The sequence below is a fragment of the Sapajus apella genome, unplaced genomic scaffold (genome assembly GCF_009761245.1).
Source record: "Sapajus apella isolate SASKATOON/1434 unplaced genomic scaffold, GSC_monkey_1.0 scaffold41, whole genome shotgun sequence".
In the NCBI taxonomy this organism is placed as follows: Eukaryota; Metazoa; Chordata; class Mammalia; order Primates; family Cebidae; genus Sapajus; species Sapajus apella.
This window is the reverse complement of record NW_022436981.1, coordinates 7,309,358-7,329,101: the sequence shown is the minus strand read 5'-3', so window position 1 is coordinate 7,329,101 and position 19,744 is coordinate 7,309,358. Positions and strand designations below refer to the sequence as shown.

Below are 19,744 nucleotides of genomic sequence, written 5' to 3'. Positions count from 1 at the left end.
GAAAAAAGTTTCCTCAAGTAGTGAACAAAATTGGAACAGTGCTGGGAACATACATGACACTAGCACTGCTGAGGTGGGAGGTTAGGATAAAAGGAGACACTAGAAGTGACTCTTCCTTCTTTGATTCCATCCTTCAGGGCCAAGATCAGAAAAAGCAAAGTGTTAATTAACAATTAGGTTTTATTGTTGGAGTTTAGATTGAGAATCTTGGGCTATTAGAAGCTTAGGAAATGTTAACTAGCCAAATTGATGTAGAAAAAAAAATTCCATATTTTTGTGTCTCTACTGTCTTCATTTTCCTCATTATAATAAATAATTTTAATGCAATGATTTCAGGCAAGAAGGAAGAAATAATATTTGTACTCCATGTTTTGTTACTCGATCTGCTACCTTTTACTTTCATTGTCATTTTTTCCTTGCCCTTAGTATTTACTGAGGCTAGAAAAAGGGATACAAAGTTTGAGGTGTATCAAAGACAGCTTAAGAAAATATAATATATATTTATCTCATGTTCTTTATGAAAATTCAAATCATTGAACAAAACTTAGTGACTAAAACAATGCAAACTTAATCAAATCTTGTATTGTTAAATGAGATTCTATTTTAGAGGCTGTATAAATGTTCCCCACAACTTCACTTACCTATCTTGCTTCCAAAGTGTGAGCAGATTGAATTCTCAGTTATTCCCCTCTATGTCCTCAGTGGATCTTAGGTAGACAAAATACTCATTCTTGCTAAAATATACAGATGCTTACAAAGCCTAGTCAAGATTCATCCAAAACAGACAAGCACACATTTCAGGAAAGCTGAGCATGTTGCCTGTACTGAGTCCTTTTATTATTATATCTAGCCATGGCCACACCATAAAATACATGCCACCATTTATCAACTTTTACCTTTAGTAAAACCCATTAAACTGCCTTCAAAACTATTTACCTACATACTTACTCTCTCTTTACCTTCACAGTTGACTTTCAAGTGGATTACATATATTTTCTGTAATTGTTTTTGCATTTAGTGTTATTATGTACATCTTTTCTGTGTCACCAAACCTAGTTTTCTAGTATTACACAGGATTTCACTGAATGACAAAAATTAAAAATTAAAAACTTTAATTAAAAAAAAAGAATTTCATTGAATGGTTGTACTATATTTAATCAGTGAGTTACTTAAAATATTTAGGGTTTTTTTTTTTTTTTTTTGGCTTTACACACAACACTGTAATAAACATCGTTTTATACAAATCTTTGCATATTTTTCTATTATACCAGTATGACAAATTTTTAAAAATGGAACTTCTATGTCATGAAAATGTGCATTATTTTCCAGATATCAGGCCTGTTTTCTATTAATGAATATTCCTTATTGTAGTATAACATGCATACAGAAAAGTAGATATATCATAATTGCATAGTTAGATAATCATATGCTCCAGGCCCTGACTCACAGGGGAGGAGGAGGTGAGTAGCCATGCAGATTTGCCTATGGAAAGACTGAGCCCAGCAGAGAAGGGCCTGGTTAAATCACGGCTAGAGGGAATACACTTGTGTTACAAAGTGGAACACACCTATGTAACAAAGTATTACAAAGTGAACACACCTTTGTAACCCACCCAAGTCAAGAATCAGAACATTACTGGAAATCCTGAAGGCATTTCATGTCCAATTTTACTTACGATCCTTCTAAAGGGTAATTACTTCCTGACTTCTACAGATAGACATTCATTTTGCCTGATTTTAATAGTGCAATGAAGATGTTTCATTCCTAATGTATTCTTGACCTCTCAGCATAATTCGACACCATTGACCATCCCTCCATTTAAAACTTTTTCTTCTTTCTCTTCCACGACAGTTATCTCCTGGCTTCCTTCCTGTCTTCTGGCTGCTCCTTCTCCTATTCCAGAGCATTTCCTTTCCCTTGCTTTAAATAGTTGATGCATTTAAGGTTCCATCCTAGACAACCTCAGCTAAACTCATGGCTTCTGTTATTATCTGTATACTTCTAAATCTATATCTCTATCCCAAATAATTTCTCTGAGCATTAGACTCAAATATCCAACTTGATCCCATCACTTGCATGTTTCAGAACTCAACATCTCCAAACTGAACAAACTATTTTCCCTGCTACAAATTGCTCCAGATCTGGGATTGTTCCAGGATTTCTGATCTCACTGAAAAGTACCACCAGCTGTGACTTTTACAACATGGAAGTCCAGTAGTCAACCTTGACATTTCCCTCTTGCCATAGCCTACAGCCACTAAATTATTAAGTTCCAACAACTTTTCCTTCTAAATAGTTTAAGTAACTTCACTTTTCACCATTATCATTGCTAGCATTCAAATCCAAGTTACCATCACATTTTGCTTAGACTATAGCCTCTCGACTAGTTTCCAAACAGATTAATGATCTGCTTAAAGCTTTTTATTGATTTTTATATTACATAGAAGAATTTTCTTAAATCAACAAGTAAAACCTATGTTGATCAAGCCTCTTCCTACTTCTTTTTTTAAAGACACAGTCTGGGTCTGCTGCCCAGGCGGGAGGGCAGTGGTGCCATCTCGGCTCACTGCAACCTCTACCTCCTGGATTCAAGAGATTCTCATGCCTCAGCTGCCCAAGCAGCTGGGCTTGCAGGTGTGTACCACCATGCCCAGCTAATTTTTGTATTTTTAATAGAGATGGGGTTTTGTCATGTTGGCCGGATGGTCTCTAACTCCTGGCCTCAAGTGATCCATCTGCCTTGACCTCTCAAAGTGCTGGAATTACAGATGTGAGCCACCATGCCCGGCCTTGTTTCTACTTCTTCAGTCTTTCTCTTCTCCTTGTCCTCTACTCATTCCAGACATTTCTCTGCACATGCCTTAAATGGGTCAGAAACAGTATTAAAAGTTGAGAAATTATATCCAACATGGTTAGCTAAAAGATGAAAGTAAGTAAATAGTATAAGAGTAAGTTGGTAGAAACAAAAAAAATTTTCAAATATGGGTCTGTTTTTGTGGTGGAGGCGAAGGCAGAAAATTCAGAAAGTAATGAGATAAGGGAATAATTATTTACAAAGTGTTCCAAGCTGCTTGAGAGGCCAATTAGCTTAATGACTAGTAGTACAGGCTTTGTAATCCAACACACCCATGTTTTGATCATGATTTGGCCACCTAGAGTCTGCATAACTTTGGTGGCTCATAACGCCTCTAAGTCAGAATTTCCACAAAAGGTAATAACTTATCCCTCACAAGGATTAAGTTATACACTTCTTATATTTGGTGCAATTATTAGCACACAGTTAAATGTCAAATGTTAGGGAAATTATCATTAGGAAAAAGACAAGGCTATAATAACATTGCCGTATATCAAGCTCAATGCTAAAGATAATTAGCATCCTTAGGGTATATTCTCCTAAGAGGTTTATGGATTCTGGTTACTTAGTATTTTCCTCTCTGGATCCAACAATAGATAAGTTTCCAGGTAACCATGGGCTCGAACTAAGCATATATTCATTCTTACTGAGTCTTTTTTTTAAATTATTATTTAAATGTGCTCTACTTCAGCCAGTTTGTTTCCTTTTCTCAGAATAAACACCTAAAAGTTGGATTTTCCCCTATCTTTGTAGTCAGGATTTTATGTCCTCCTTGGGTACCAGAAATCAGTATTTTCTATACAGCTAAGTCAAGTTTATCAAGACAAGGCAAATCCAACAATTTTGGTAGTGCCTGCTTTTATTGTAAATGGAGAACATAGCTGGTGATACTTACCTCTTTCTTTGCTGTCCTTGAAAGATACACATACACAAGCAACTGGAACCCAAATTAAGAAGAAATAATGACAAGGATAAAAGAAAAATAAATTAATATTTTAATTATTTAAGCATTATAAGTTTCTTTATAAAAAAGATACATGATTTAGTGAAAAGAACTGATTGGAATTAAAAGTACAGCATTCTGGCTTTGCCTCCAGTATGGATTATAAAGAATATAATCTTGACAAAGTTATTTCTTTTCTCTGGTCCTCAAATTTTTCATATGTAATCAGAGAGTTAAAGTTTATTATCTTATCAAAATTCTATGAGTATATACATATACATATAGAAGACATGAATTGAATGTATATATATATATGTATATGCATATATGTTATATATTCATTTGTATACCCCACACACCCCTAGGTATAAATCTTAGTTTTATATGGGAAATAGATGATAAAAATAAGGGACTGAAATAGATTACAGGTAAGGTCTAGTCCTATGCTTACAGCATTTGTTTATAGCATCAAAATGCCCATATTGTCATTCATCCAAGGCAAAGAAGCAGCGGGAAGCTGTTAGAATTGCAAATTTGGGGGCCCTACCTCATAGCAGGAGAGGCCTAGGGATGCCTGTTGCAACCTGCCCTCCAGGTGATTCTGATAAACACTAAAACGTAAGAACCACTGCATTTGAACATTCCCAGGAGAGCAAACTATAAGCTAGGGTCCCAGGCAGAAGTAAAGAGCAAGTAATTAAAAGGGAAAAAGCAGGTTACTCTACAGAGAACTTGGCAGCAGAGGTGGTTAGGAACAGAGGTTGGTAAGACACAGCTGTGGGAATAGGGGAAAGTGATGGCAGTAGGGAAGCGATGTGGCTCTCAGAATACAGAGGTGCAAGCAGCAAAGCTAAAGCAGTAGCCCCATAGTCCTGGTTAAATCATTTGTTCTCATTCAGTAATTTCTCCCAGTACACTAAAACTGCTGGCTTTAGAACCTATTCTCATACAGTGGAGCCAATCATCCTGTCTTCAGCCACAGCTACTCTTCAGCCCCACAGCTATTTACTGGAGAAACCTGAGATGCAAAGAATTAAGGCTTCTCAAGTGGATCCTGTGTGAATTAGCCAGATACTTTCCAACAACCCAAGAGTATCCCATTCCCGTTTTAACTCTCCCCTCATTGGCGGCCAAGAGTGTGTATGCTCAGGGAAAGTAAGAAAACCACTGCAGTTTTTCACTGGGCTAGAGGTGAGGCTGGCCAGAGAGAGTAGCAGGGGTCAGAATAAGCCTGTGAAAGCGGCAAGGCAAGAACTCAGCATGGAGACTTTTCAGGAGGCTTATAGATGCTGTGTTGTCATCCAGGACGTTCCCCTGAGAGGGGAATCCCCGGCTTTGCAACTTCCTAGCCAGCGTGATGGCCACCAGCCGGCTGTAACCTTTCCTGCGATGTTCTGGCAGGGTGTAGCCATGGCACATGGTGGCAAACTGGTCTGTGATGGACCAAGAGATGGGGTTTCCCTTCTCATCCCGGACACACACACTAGGGAAGCAGGCGATGAGGTTGGCGATGTACCGGAGACATTGCTCATTGCCACCCCGCGACCAAGTCCGGTTGAGTAGATCCGCATCAGCAGCACTCAAGTAGGTTAGTCGTGGGTAAGGCCCCTTCCTAGATCAGAATGACACGAGAACAAATAGGACCTCAGAATCACGTGATTATAAATAACTACTTCTCTCTCTCTCTCTCTCTCTTGACGGAATCTTGCTCTGCCGCCCAGGTTGGAGTGCAGTGGTGCGATCTCAGTTCACTGCAATCTCCGCCTCCCGGATTCAAGCAATTCTCCTGCCTCAGCCTCCCCAGTAGCTGGGATTACAGGGCCCAGCCACCAAGCCTGGCTAATTTTTGTATATTTGGTAGAGATGAGGTTTCACCATGTTGGCCAGGCTGGTCTTGAACTCTTGATCTCCTGATCTGCCCGTCTCTGCCTTCCAAAGATCAGGGATTATAGGCATGAGCCACCGTGCCTGGCCTATAACTCATTTTGATGGGTCAGAATGAGTAACCATCCCTGAGAGGGCACCTAAGATTTTCAGTGAGTTAGAATTCACCATTCCCAATTTACAAGCAACTTTCAGAGTTTTATTTCTGAGAAGACAAAGCACTTACTACACCAAATTTAAGTCATTGCTTCTAATTTTATGTTCACTTGCTTTTGTCTTCAGCACAGGTCAAGGAAAGTGTTTCTGTTGTTAAATCAGTTAAATTCGACCTGCAGCTCCCTCTATACCTTGAGTCCCCATGTGTTGAAGTGCAACCTATCATAGTATATAAATGACTCCAAACAACCCTAGGAGTATAACAAATGGTTGAGTTTGTTAAATGAGCCAACCATAGGCAAGTAAGTGAGCAGACCATGCCCAAATAATGCAGATACCTAGCTGCTGCCAATCAGAGGATTTGCCTACTTTGCTTCTGTGATCTGGCCTATAAAATCTCCCACTGGTGGGTGTAACTTTGAACCTCTTCTGATTCTGAGTGCTGCCAGATTCATGAAGTGTTCTTTGCTCAAATAAACGTTCTATTTTTTTTTTTAAGACAGAGGCTTACTCTGTCTCCAAGGTTGGAATGCAGTGGCACAACACAGCTCACTGCAACCTCTACCTCCCTGGTTCAAGAGATCCTCATACTTCAGCCTCCTGAGTATCTGGGATTACAGGTGTGCCACCATCCCTGGCTAATTTTTGTATTTTTAGTAGAGACAAGGTTTCACCGTTTTGGCCAGGCTCATCTCCAACTCCTGCCCTCAAGTGATCCACCGGCCTATACCTCCCAAAGTGTTGGAATTATTCCAGGTGTGATCCACTGCTCCCAGACCAATGCTGCTAAATTTAATCTGTCTAAAGCTTTTCTTTTAACACCGTCTATAAACAACAACAGCATCAACAAAACCCCTCAGAATTGTGTTTATTTAGTCCTGACTCTGCTGAAATCCTCTCTAAGGCCTTGGTAAGTCCAGATTCTTGAAACCTTAATCTTTTGCTCAATAAAATAAACGTTTTAGGATAGAACTTCTGTGGTTATGTATCCACAGCCAAAAAAGAAATATAGATTTCTTAATATGCCAGGCATATGTGCATGCTTTAGAAATATTTGGGTTTTTGTTTGTTTGTTTTTGAGACCCAGTCTCGCTCTGTCACTCAGGCTGGGGTGCAGTGGCATGATCTTGGCTCACTGCAATCTTTGCCCCTCAAGTTCAAGCGATTCTCCTGCCTCAGCCTCCCAAGTAGCTGGGATGACAGGCACGTGCCAACATACTCAGCTAATTTTTGTATTTTTAGTAGAGATGGGGTTTTGCTATGTTGGCCAGGCTGGTCTGGAACTCCTGACTTCAGGGTGGTTCACGCATCTCGGGCTCCCAAAATGCTGGGATTACAGGTGGGAGCCACTATGCCCAGCCATATTTGTTCTCTCAAACTGTCCTCTTGGCCTGCTTTTTTTAGGTTAAATAGTCCCAACCTTCAACTTTTCCACGGAGGTATTTGTATAGGCCACTAGCTTTCACTGTGTTTATTCTAATGTTATGAAAGTTTTTATTAATTTACAATATAAAGCCCTGATGTTAAGATAAAGAAAAATAATTGGTACAATTTATAAAAGCTGAAATAAATTTCTTAGATGAAAGCCTATGAGGCTGACAGTGCCTCAGAATTTGCTCTCAGTCTTAAAGCTATTAATATCATAAGACTATCCCAAGTGACTGGTAAGAGACTGGTCATGTTCTTGACATCATTTTTATATAGTAAAAATTTGTGTTTTCTTTTAATTAGTGGTGTGTAGTGTTATTGCTCATTTCAGGCATATTATCAGCTATGGAACTGGGCCAGTCATCTATCCACTAAGCAGGGGGGGAAAAATAGCTGGCTTAGTGGAATTTTCTATTGAATTTTTGAGAAATAACTTTAAGGCAAGGGTAAAAAAGCTTTGGGCAGAAATATCACTGCAGATAAAAACACTGCTACGGCAAGTGTTTCAGGAGTAGTAATGTTAGAGACTCTGACCTTGTTTCCAAAGGGCACAGTGTTCAAAATAGAGTTGACAAAGTTGGGTAACGATTTATACGTTAAAGACAAATTGTTTACATCAGTGTTGTGTGGGAAGTTAAAAAAAATAAGGACAAAATGTTTAACTGCATGCAAAAAGAGATCAATTCAAGTTAAAACTCCATTTCAAAAGGCTTGACTACTCTTTAGCTATATTAAAGAGTCCTAACGTATGGATCTTATTTGGTCATTGATTCAAAACGAACTTAAAAATATTATTACATTTGGGAAATACGAATACTGTTATTTTACTTAAGGAAATATTATTAACAATATTTTAAGGGATTGTACAGAAAAGGCCAACATAGAAGGCTCGGGGCCATCGCCCTTAAAAAGACCTAATTGCAAGGTTGACCCTTGGTTGGTGTCTGGGAATGTGGATCTGGAGGAGGGCTACCATTTCCAGGACTTACATAAATGGCTCACTTTGATTAAACTGTGCAAACAGTGTGAGTTTTGCTGAACACTGGCTTTCCTTCTGCGAGTCTAGGAAATTGGTCTGTGCTAGGCAGAGGATGCTGCCAAGAAAAATCCTGGGCACTGAGTCTCTAATAGTAAGTTTCCCTGATAGACAACTTTTAGCTGAGCACGGTGGTTCACACCTGAAATCCCAGCACTTTGGAAGGTCCAGACAGGAGAACTGCTTGAGTCTGAAACATTTTACACATATCATTACAGGTCATTGCTTGGGGACTGAGCACATTCTGTGTGACTCCACTGGGAGAAAACTCTTGGAAGCTAGTGCCTGTTTTCTGCTGGACTTTACCCAGTGCACCTTTTCCCTTTGTTGATTTTGCATTTTATCTTTTCATTATAATCAATCATAGCCATGAGTATATTTGCTGAGTCTTGTGTGTCAACACAGTGAACCATAGAACCCTTGGGTGTTCTTGGGGACCTCTGACACAGGAGTAATATCAGTATAATGGGTTTTTTTTTTAAAGATTCATTTTTTAGAGTTACATATTAAAATGTTTAAGGATAATGTCTGGGACATTTTCATCAAAACAATCCAGGGAGTGGAAAAAATATACAATTGTATAAATTAAATAAGGTTAGCCACATATTGGTGGGAGGTTCTTTATACTATCCTTTTAACTTTTATGTGTGTTTGAAATTTTCTTAATTAAAAATATAATAAAAGAAAATCCAGTTGCTTTCCTATGACTTAAAATGTGCATTCTTTTTAAGGCTTAGTGCTGTTTTGCTCAACAATTTTTTCAACATTCACTATAGGATTGAAGAAAATTAGTATTCATTGTGGTGGGTGTTTTTAAACTATCTTTCTTCAGTCTCTTGCAAAACAACATGTCAAGAAAATATTATAACACTTTTAAAAATATTAACTAGTTTGGTTTAGTCATTCTAAACTATATACATTTATCAAGACATCACATTGTACCCCATAAATGTGTACAATTATTATTTGTTGATTTAAAATGATATTAATTTTAAAAACACTTAATGGAATGAATTCAGAAGAAATTGAGACTAGGAAAGGTAATCAGTAAGTGACAGAGCAGGGACTCCAAAAGAAGAATGAATGCAGATAGAAGCTAATCATTGTTTTGAAAGATTGCATCTGGAGTTGAACTTGGGATTTCTTGGCTCTATAATTTACCCCTGTGTGTTATTTCATCTCTGCTTAAAAAGGTGTGGGGTGGGAGGGGCAGTAATGATAGTCCTACTTTACAACGTTGTGGAAAGAACTAATGGAATAATATATTAAGACATTTAGTCCCTGGCACATAAGAGCTCAACGTAAGTCAGCTATATACTCCCATCCCTGAAACAGCAAAAATAATAACTATATAAATTATTGTTGGATTGTTGGACTTAGACAATATAAATTATTTAGAATTATTTGAGGGAGGAGGACACCAAGGAATAATTTTTCCATGGGTACTGTGAAAACATACAAATCCTGAGTTCATTTATAACTATGGACAAAGTTACTGATTTGATTTCCAACGAAATTATGAGCAGTCAAGCACAGGAGAGAGAAGAGTAAACACACACACACACACACACACACACACACACACACACACACACCCATTTATGCTCAATGGCTGAAATCCAAAGTGCCTAGATACTCCGTAGTGATACTAAGTACTCCAGTTACTGCTACCTGTAATTCTATAGCAGTAAGTCCTGCCCCAAATGCAAAAACTTGGTTTACATACAGGAAACTGGCATCTGGCAGAGTTGAAACAGGAGAAAAACAAACAGCCTTGAAGGAAGTTAGCTTTACATTCAACTGCTTTGAGTTGGCAACCGCTTTGGAAACATCATATAACTCACTCTGCAGCCCTGTGTATAGAAAGACATAATTTAATATATGGGCATTTTAGTTAAAAAAGGAAAGTGGAAATTTGTTGCAGTATTTTTATACTGGGTATCATCAATACCAGCAGTTTGCCACCTTGTATTATCCTAACCACTATATATTTACATGTAAATCATTACAGCTATTGTCATTTTCAGATTTTTCTAGGATTTTCAAATTCCCATGATGTTGCCCATTGGGACCACCATCACGATCTTTACAGAAACTTATCATGGGAATATCCCATGGGACTTTTTATCACTGGGCTCAAGTGATCCCCCGCCTCTGCCTCCTGAGTGCATGCCACCCCTTGGCCAATCAAATTTTTAAGTTTTTTTGTTTTGTTTTGTTTTTGCAGAGATGGGGTCTCCCTATGTGCCCAGGCTGGTCTCACACTCCTGGCCTCAAGTGATCCTCTTGACTTGGCCTCCCAAAGCTCTTGGATTACAGGCATGATCCACCATGCCTGGCCCTCCCTCGTCTTTGTTCTTAGAGAGCTTATAGAATGACTCCTTTCTCCACCTTTCCAAATCCCCATCCACTCTTTCCTTTCCAGTCTGTGTACGGATTGATTGAATCCTCTGCAAACTGACTTTCCCTCTTCCCCTGGCTAATGGCTTGCCTCCTCCCCTCTGGTAAGGCTCTTCAGTGTGGCCCTGGGCTTCTTGAAGAATGTATGAGTGGGAAGGCATATTGAACGCAGTGTGGTATCTGAGCCTTGACTCCTCCCTCAGGGAATTAAGCCTCAGAAAAGATAAGTGAGCTTTTGAGTTAATGTTAGGAAGATTATAGATGCTGTGGCTAGTATCCCATATTATAACACTGAATTCCACCTAAGTATATGAGAAAAAAGGAGAGTGCCTACTTCTCAAGTGTGTGGTCTTGAATTTTTTAATCTACATGTTTTCCTTCAATCTTTACCCCCCTCTCTGATTCTTTCAATTTATTTGTTAAAAAAAAAAAAAACAAAAAAAAAAAAACAAAAAAAACACAAGCATTTGCTGTGCAGTTTTCATAATCTTGGAGTTTGTTGATTACCTCGTCATGGTGTTCTTGATCATGTCCTTTGGTCTTCTTTATAGGTTACAACTTTTAACAAATTATTTTCCCCTTTCCCACAAGTGAAAGGAACTTCCACATTTTGCTCTGCCTCTTTCTACCTACCTTCTTATGAGAAGAGTAGTTAACTGGATAAGCCAGAATTCCGGACATTTCTTAGACTAGTTACCAATAAGCAGGCTTCTGAGACTCTCAGGTTAGTACACATATAGATAATCCTTTTCACATCAGTGCAACTAGTAGTGAGCAGAAGAGCCTGGCCTGTCTGGGTAGCTGTATACTTTTTCACTTCCTCCCTTCATATAGCAAACCAAAGGGTGGTTTAGCTAGTTTGGGTAGTTTGGTAGCTTAAACATGATTTAATATTGTTCATTAATGGCTCTTGGATTAAAAATGACAAAGGCATTCCTATGCATGATTTGTCATTCCTCTGGACACCAAGACCTGAAGCAGCTCTACCACCTAATTCTTGATCTACCCAGTAGCCAAACTAGTATCTGTGACTGGAGTCTGTACTGTGGCAAATGTTGATCATGTATATGGCTAGTAGGTAGGCTTTTAGAATTGTGTTATGGAATCAGAGAGGATTTATGAACTTTTTAGGTGCTCCAATTAATAGTAAAGATACCAGGGACTTCCTAGAAGGTATTCAGTATTCCAAAAACATTACAGCTATTACTACAGAAGTCTACAGTCAAGACCACATGAGAAGCCCAGGGTAATGTCCAGGCTGACTTACATGCTACATGAGGGACCTTTACTACTCCAGCTATGTTAGGTGATACTAATTCACGTTTGTCCCCACCAAACCTTCAGAAAGAATGACTGGGTTGATTTAGATGACTATAACTTACAACTATCAGCTCAGCCTTCTGAAAAATACTTTGGAAATTATATACCTCTTTTCTATATAATGATGAATTAAGGTGATTTAGTGATAATAGGCCTGTAGCACCAAGATCCATCCAATTACTGCCATGATTTTTCACATCAATGAGGAACTTTATTCATTTCCATGTTAAAGTAATAATGGTCAGAACATTTTTTTTTCTAAATTGGCTATGGAAGTGATAGAATCATGTCTCATTTCTAACCAGCATAACTGGGACAAATCTGTAAAGGTAAGAGATAGTTTAGAGCTTCTTGCATAAGGTCTTTTTGAGCATTTACAAATACATTTTTTATGACATCTAAAGGCTTTGGCTTATGACCATGTGTTAGTCATTATTTGCAAATTTTCCAGGTGGATAGAAGCTTTTCCTTATTGGAGGGCCTCAGCTCTCTATAGTTAAAAAAAAAAAAATTACTAGCCTTTATATTTCCAATATGAGGTTCTCTACTTTCACTGGAACTGTCATAAACAACAACTTTATTGCCTATACCAACAACTCAACATTATGAAAAGTTGGAAGAGTAAGTGTACACTGAAGCTGAAACTATTCATCTAAACTATCAGGAACCCTTAAATATTCCTTTCTGCTGGCATAAAGTTCTGCCACAAGCCCTGATCACCATGAAATTATCTCCTCACAGCTCATATAAGCTCTCTCTGTATAAAATCACTTTAGCAGCCTAGGAAATAGGGTAAGACTCTGTCTCTACAAAAATAAAAATAACCCTGTGTGGTGGTAGCACCTGTAGTCCTGGCTACTCAGGAGGCTGAGGAAAGAGGATCCCTCGAGCCCAGGAGTTCAAGGCTGTGGTGAGCTATGATCACACCACTGCACAGCATGGGTTGCAGAGCAAGACCTTGACTCGAAGAGAGAAAAAAATCATTTCAGGACATTATGCAGAACAATTGATTATTTCTTTCCAGAATCATCTGATTCAGAAAAAATAAAAGGCCTACCTATTGGCTAAGACCTAAATGATAGTTATTTTAAAAGGTGTGATAGAAAAGGATTAAAACAAATAAGGAAAAATATTCTCTGATTCTCACTGATATCCTTCCATGCTACAGTAATAGAAAAAATATGTCACCTAAGTATGGATCCATTTAAATGATCTCTTTTTAACCTGAAAGCAATGCATGCCTCATTAGAAGTGACAAGTAAGTGTTCTTATAACACTATAATACAGAAATGATAAATGCATAAAATGTATGTGTTTGTATTTATACATATATGTGTATACACATAATCTGTATATTTTCATATATATGAAATACCTATATCTATCTGGATATATACTACAGAGGAGAAAAAATGACTGTATAATGTAAGTCTTCCACTTCACCTCACCTTGTATTTGAAAAACTTGGTCCCAGTTAAAAACATCACATTCTTCCAATAGCTGTTGATAAGCTCTGACATCCTTGTAGAACACAGCATAGGCATTAGTATAATGATCAAGGTTGTCTACCTCAGCCTAGGACAGAGGACATAATTATAAAAACATAAACATATTATCTGGATAATCCAAATCTTAGGTAGATTAGATAATATTAGTTGGGCATGTCTAGCTAATTTTTAGGTGGCTAACAAATTTAGTCACCTATAAAACAATGGCTAAGTGGGAATAGGGCTAATGTGCTGCAGTGATTCTTTCTCCTGGGATTAGGAAAGATTTTTTTTTTTTTTTTTTTGAGACGGAATTTTGCTCTGTCGCCAGGTTGGAGTGCAGTTGCGTGATCTCAGATCACTTTAATCTCTGCCTCCCAGGTTCAATCGATTCTCCTGCCTCAGCCTCCCAAGTAGCTGGGATTACAGGGGCACACCACCCTACCCAGGTATTTTTTGTATTTTTAGCATAGATCGGATTTCATCATGATGGCCAGGATGGTCTCCATTTCCTGACCTTGTGATCTTCCCACCTCGGCCTTCCAAAGTTCTGGGATCACAGGCGTGAGCCCCCGCACGTTTTTTCTTCTTTCTTCTTGGATTAGAAAAGGTTTTGATTTGTTTTAAAAAATTTTAAATTATTTTTTATTTTTTAGCAACAGGGTCTTGCTTTGTTGCCAAGGCTGGAGTGAAGTGGTGAAATCATAGCTCACTATAGCCTCAGACTCCTGGGCTCAAGCAGTCCACTTGCCTCAGCCTCTCAAGTAGCTGAGACTATAGGAAAAAGCCACCATATCTGGCTAGGAAGGTTTTTAGCCATCCATTTCACATTTTTCTAGGATTTTGTTTATTTATAAAAATAAAAAGGGTATATAACTGAGTGGATTTACTTCCAAAAATTACAACTCTCAAAATCTTCTTAATGTGGTCAGGACAGCACCTCTTTGGCCATGTGAGCTTCTCCTTGGTCTCAGGGGAAGAATAGGGCAGATGTTGTCTTCACTCTTCTTCCAAATACCCACATGACCAAAGTCATCAGTCATAAAGAATCATTCCCTCAGGGAAAAAGCTAGTATCTATAAATCAGCCATCTGTTCTTCATCCTTCTAGAGATCGTGAAACACTAAGGAACCTCTTTACTGAACATGTTTAGACTAGAGGTTTTTCATATTCCTGACACTCAGAAGCCAGTCAAATTAGAAACTAATGGTGAGGCTGGGTGCAGTGGCTCATGCCTGTAATCCCAGCACTTTGGGAGGCTGAGGCAGATGGATCACCTGAGGTCAGGAGTTCAAGCTCTGCCTGGCCAACATGGTGAAACCCTGTTTCTACTAAATTCTCTACTAAAAATATAAAAATTAGCCAGGCATGGTGGTGGGTGCCTGTAATCATAGATACTTGGGAGGCTGAGGCAGGAGAATTGCTTGAACCTGGAAAGTGGAGGTTGCAATGAGCTGAGATAGCACCACTGCACTCCAGTTTGGGTGACAGAATGAGACTCCGTCTCAAAAAATAAATAAATAGAAAATAAAAGAAAAGAAGTTAACGGTGAAACATGTAGTGTTGTAAGCTAATGTATATGGCTACTATGGGCATAAAATATCATTACCTATTTTTTCTTTCCAATCCTTATTTTTAATTTTTTACCTTTCAAAACTGTACCTCTCTTTGTCGTCGGGTGATAACAGCTTTGAAATCCGGCCATGAATCCAACACCACTTCTTTTTGAAAGGGATTCCCACGATTTATGTTCATCACTGCTCCATAAACCTGAGTCACAGAACCCAGAGAGACAAGCCAATCATACTATTAGCTATTTCAGTCACATATTATCTTCCTTACTTCTTGTTCTACTGTATAATCATGTTCATGAGAGGAAATTATAAACATGTACATATAAATGCAGACACAATAGATACACACATTAATTTTTCTATTGTTATTTCATCAGTGCACATGAAAACTGGTAAAAAGTCTATGAAACCCTATAAACACTCTTTCCAGATCTAGTTTTTTATAGTATAGCAGTGAGAGGTACCAAATTCATAGGCTTACTAGGATGGGTATTTGGCATATAGGTCAGCAATACATACTTGCTGAATGAATCAGGATGACATATGCAGTTAGGTTTCATGCATATTTAAAAACTTACAAAAAAATTTTGATGCTTGGCTGCTTTTCAAGTCCAATATACTATTTCAAAATAACCTGTGAAATGCAACTACTTCAACCCTAAATTACGATTAGACATCATTAGAGGGTTATACCAACCCAAATTAAAAGAAAACAAAAAACTGTACTTTGATTTGATGGAGCAAGGCTCTATAAGCATTCCCTGAAGGCTATCACTATGTCTCATTCATTTTTAAGCTCATGGAGCCTGACAAAGTTGATTGAATGCTTGGTGACTGAACCAAACCAGAATAATGTTAGAATTCTGTTCTGTGGACTTTCATTTTTTCTTTTCTTTCTTTAAAGTTTTCTCTACTTTTATATTTATTTAATTAATTAATAATTAATTAATTTTTGCAACAGTGTCTCACTCTGTTATACAGGCTGGAGTGCTGTGGGGCAATCACAGATCACTGCAGCCTTGAACTCCTGAGTCTTGCTTCGTCATACAGGCTGGAGTGCAGTGGCGCCATCTTGGCTCACTGCAACCTCGGCCTCTCTGGTTCAAGTGATTCTCCCACCTCAGCCTTCTGTATAGCTGGGACTAAGGCAATCACCACCACACCTGATAATTAAAAAAAAAAAAGTTTTTTTTTTTTTTTTTTGAGACGGAGTTTCGCTCTTGTTACCCAGGCTGGAGTGCAATGGCGCCATCTCGGCTCACCGCAACCTCCGCCTCTTGGGTTCAGGCAATTCTCCTGCCTCAGCCTCCTGAGTAGCTGGGACTACAGGCACGCGCCACCATGCCCAGCTAATTTTTTGTAGTTTTAGTAGAGACGGGTTTCACCATGTTGACCAGGGTGGTCTCGATCTCTTGACCTCGTGATCCACCCGCCTCAGCCTCCCAAAGTGCTGGGATTACAGGCTTGAGCCACCGCGCCCGGCTAAAAAAAAGTTTTTTTTTGTAGAAAATCAAAAGGGAAAAACCCTTTCAATATTCAGGTTTGGAAAGAAAAAAATGTAACTTCTTTGTATAGGATTTAAAACCCACTGAAAGATTTGACACTGGTTGAAAACAAATTCTTCCAATAGCTATTTATTCAAAGGGTGAATGCTGAGTTAAGGGGGTGTTGCTAGAAGGAAGTCAATGTGCTGGGGGAATGAGATGAGAGCTTAGGAAGGAACTTTACCACAAACTCCAAAAAACGGAGAAAGTGTAAATAAACAAAATTATATTTTTCTTTATTTTTTTTTTTTAAATTCTCTAACATCTTTTATTACCCTGTAAAGGTCACTGAAACCTTTTTTATTTATCTCTGGCAAAATAATTATTTGGGCATGTTATTAAAGCAAACTAGCCTACCACTTCATTCAATTCACTTCAGTGTCAGCATTGATCTTGGGAAAATTTGGGTCAGATTGTCCATTTAGAACTCCTTTAGCCAAATAATTCCAAATTGTTATTCACAATTTCCATACCACACAGAGTTTAAGCACAATAAGGCAAGATGGCCAAATTTAATTAACACAGTATAGTGCATTAGAGGACTCTTTCTAGATCACTTTTCTTCAAATTTTAATATACATAAGGATTACAGAGGGTCTTTAGTAAAAATGCAAGTCTCTGTCTTCACAAATTCTAATTTGTTATGTCTTTCCTGGGTGATTTGCATGCCACTCACATTTGAAAACCAGACATAGAGCAGTCTCCTTGCTCAAGAAATTCAGCCCTTAAAGGCAATTTCACTGTATTTATAACAAAATCTAAACCTCAGTTCTATTGTTTAAACTAGATTATGTTCTTAAGCGCAATGCCATCTAGTCCATACCCTTCTGCTATTTAAAATATTTTAGAACTCAGATTTATTTAGAAATAATCTAGAAATTATCTAAATTTCCTTAGGAGTCATCTAGGTGACTATGAAAAGTATAGTTTCCTGTGGGGGGACATGGGAGGGACAGCATTAGGACAAATAGCTAATGAATGTGTGGCTTAAAACCTAGATGACAGGTAGATAGTTGCAGCAAACCACCATGGCACATGTATACCTACGTAACAAACCTGCACGTTCAGCACAAGGATCCCAGACTTAAAGGAAAAAAACCCCTGTAATTCCTTGGGCCTTATCCCAGTCTGTTCAATTCGTCTCTAGTAGGAGGGAGCTGGAAAATTGTATGTTTAACAAGTGCTCCTAGAGAGTCTTGTCATCAGAAAAAAAGGGAAATAGCCACATTATTTTACAGATTAAGACAATAAAGAAATTTTAAAAATTATTAATTTTATGGTACCTTGAGTGATTCCGGAAAGCAACTCTTCAACATTTTCTCCAGTATCAGTAATTTGGTAGAACAGTTTAGCACCAACATCTATTCCAGAGCTCTTGCAACTCCACACCTAATCAGAAACTTGAAGGTAGGCATTTAATTTTTGCCTGTTAATGTTTGAATCTATTTAGGAGTATTCTTGTAATTCTATTTTCATTGGGTATAATTCTGACTACCACTGCTCCCTCTGAAGAAGGAAGAAGGAAAATGGGGAAGCACAGGAATGGGTAAACCAGAGAATACATGGGAAGTGTTAATGACCTAATCCTTGGGAAAAACTGGTGCTGAAGGAAAAGAAAAAAAATTTTAAAAAAAAGTTTTAAAAATGACCTAATTCTGAACAGATGTGAGTATCTATACTGGGTCATGTCTGTTACACACATTGATTATACTCTAAATTCTTCCTTCAGGGCATGTATAACAGTTGTAATTTTACATTTCTTTGTGTTTTATTTGATCTAAATGCATCGTGAGTCAACTATAAGCTGTGTGAAGGTATGACCCATGTCTTCTTTGTGCTCTACTGTATCCACAGCACCTGCCAAAGGGCCTGGCACACAGTAGGGACAGTCTAAATAGTTGTTGAATGGAAAATATGAAGCTTAGAATAAGAATCTTGACGCAAGTAGAAAAACATCCTTTTCACAATGTGGGACAAAGACTAGAGAAAGACTTGAGTGGGTTGGGTGGTTATGAGGAACAACTTGGAGAGAAATACCTAGTTGAAAATGTAGAATCAGAAGTGGGCAAAGGCTGAGGCTCATTTTAGTCAGATAAAATTTAAAAAAGAAGAAGGGCCTACATAAAAGGTATGCAAAGTCATCATTCTCATGCAATTACATGTTTTTAGATTTGGGGGCTTCACCTCCCCCGCTTTGTTCCCAAGAAAACTTTTTTCGGCATCATTCCAATCAGGGATGAACTGAATTAAAGAAAAAAAATATTTCCTACATTCAGTGTAGCAGAGCTTATCAACTTATATGTGGCAGGTAGGCACTAGGATGGCAAAGAGAACTCGGCTAGACAGGAGAACGTGGCGCCTCTGTGGAGAGCTGGGATCATTGCTTTACAACATATTTTCCAGGTAGAGAAAACTTTACTCAATTTCCCTGTGTGGCACACCCATGTGATTACAGGATACCCTGAATGTTCAATTGTAATTTACCTAAAATCTGCTGTAAAATTCTATCAAGAGATTGATTTGAGCCTGAACTTCTGGAAAGCATATGAAGTTCACTGAGTGGTACACTTGAGGTGTTTGTGTTCTCAATTGTAATCTATTTGTAATTCAACTGTAATCTACCTAAAATCTGCTGTAACCTTCTATCATTAGGTTGATGTAAGCCTGAACTTCTGGAAAGCATATGATTAAGCCCTGTGGGCTCTAGTTCACTGAGTACTGGAGGTGTTTGTGCTCTCTGCAGGAGTCAGAAAAGATTGCAGGGGCCAGGGCAGCACCTGAACATCAAAGAGGCTTTTGAATCCTAGTATGCCCAGTCTGGACCACTATTAGAAACTTTGAAAAGATCAAGTTGCCACACTTCACAATGGCAAAGAAAGAAGTACAGCCATAATCTCTTCACTTTTTCATCTGCTTAACTTTTCACAAACTTGTGTCATCTCTAAATACAATTTTAACTTTGTAGTACTTATTTGAAATACATTTATTTCAACTAAGTTTCAAAAATGAAACAAAATTATTTCAAAGGACAGTGGATCATGAACCTCTTAATCAGGTTTGATGTCTAGAGATCTTTTTTTTTTTTTTTTTTTTAATTTTCTTTTTTTTTTTTTTTTTT

At 38.1% G+C, this 19,744-nt stretch overlaps 1 protein-coding gene across 1 annotated transcript; it reads right to left on the bottom strand.

Annotated features, from left to right (window-relative positions):
* Nucleotides 1–3,873: 3,873 nt before the first annotated feature.
* On the bottom strand, nt 3,874–19,675 carry GLYATL3 (glycine-N-acyltransferase like 3). The gene is made up of 5 exons (XM_032299654.1): nt 17,910–19,675; nt 15,171–15,278; nt 13,470–13,596; nt 10,028–10,154; nt 3,874–5,409 (listed from the first exon to the last, which is right to left on the bottom strand). The coding sequence occupies exons 1-5, from the start codon at nt 17,985–17,987 to the stop codon at nt 4,983–4,985; spliced, it is 867 nt and encodes a 288-aa protein (XP_032155545.1). The 5' UTR covers nt 17,988–19,675; the 3' UTR covers nt 3,874–4,982.
* Nucleotides 19,676–19,744: the final 69 nt, after the last annotated feature.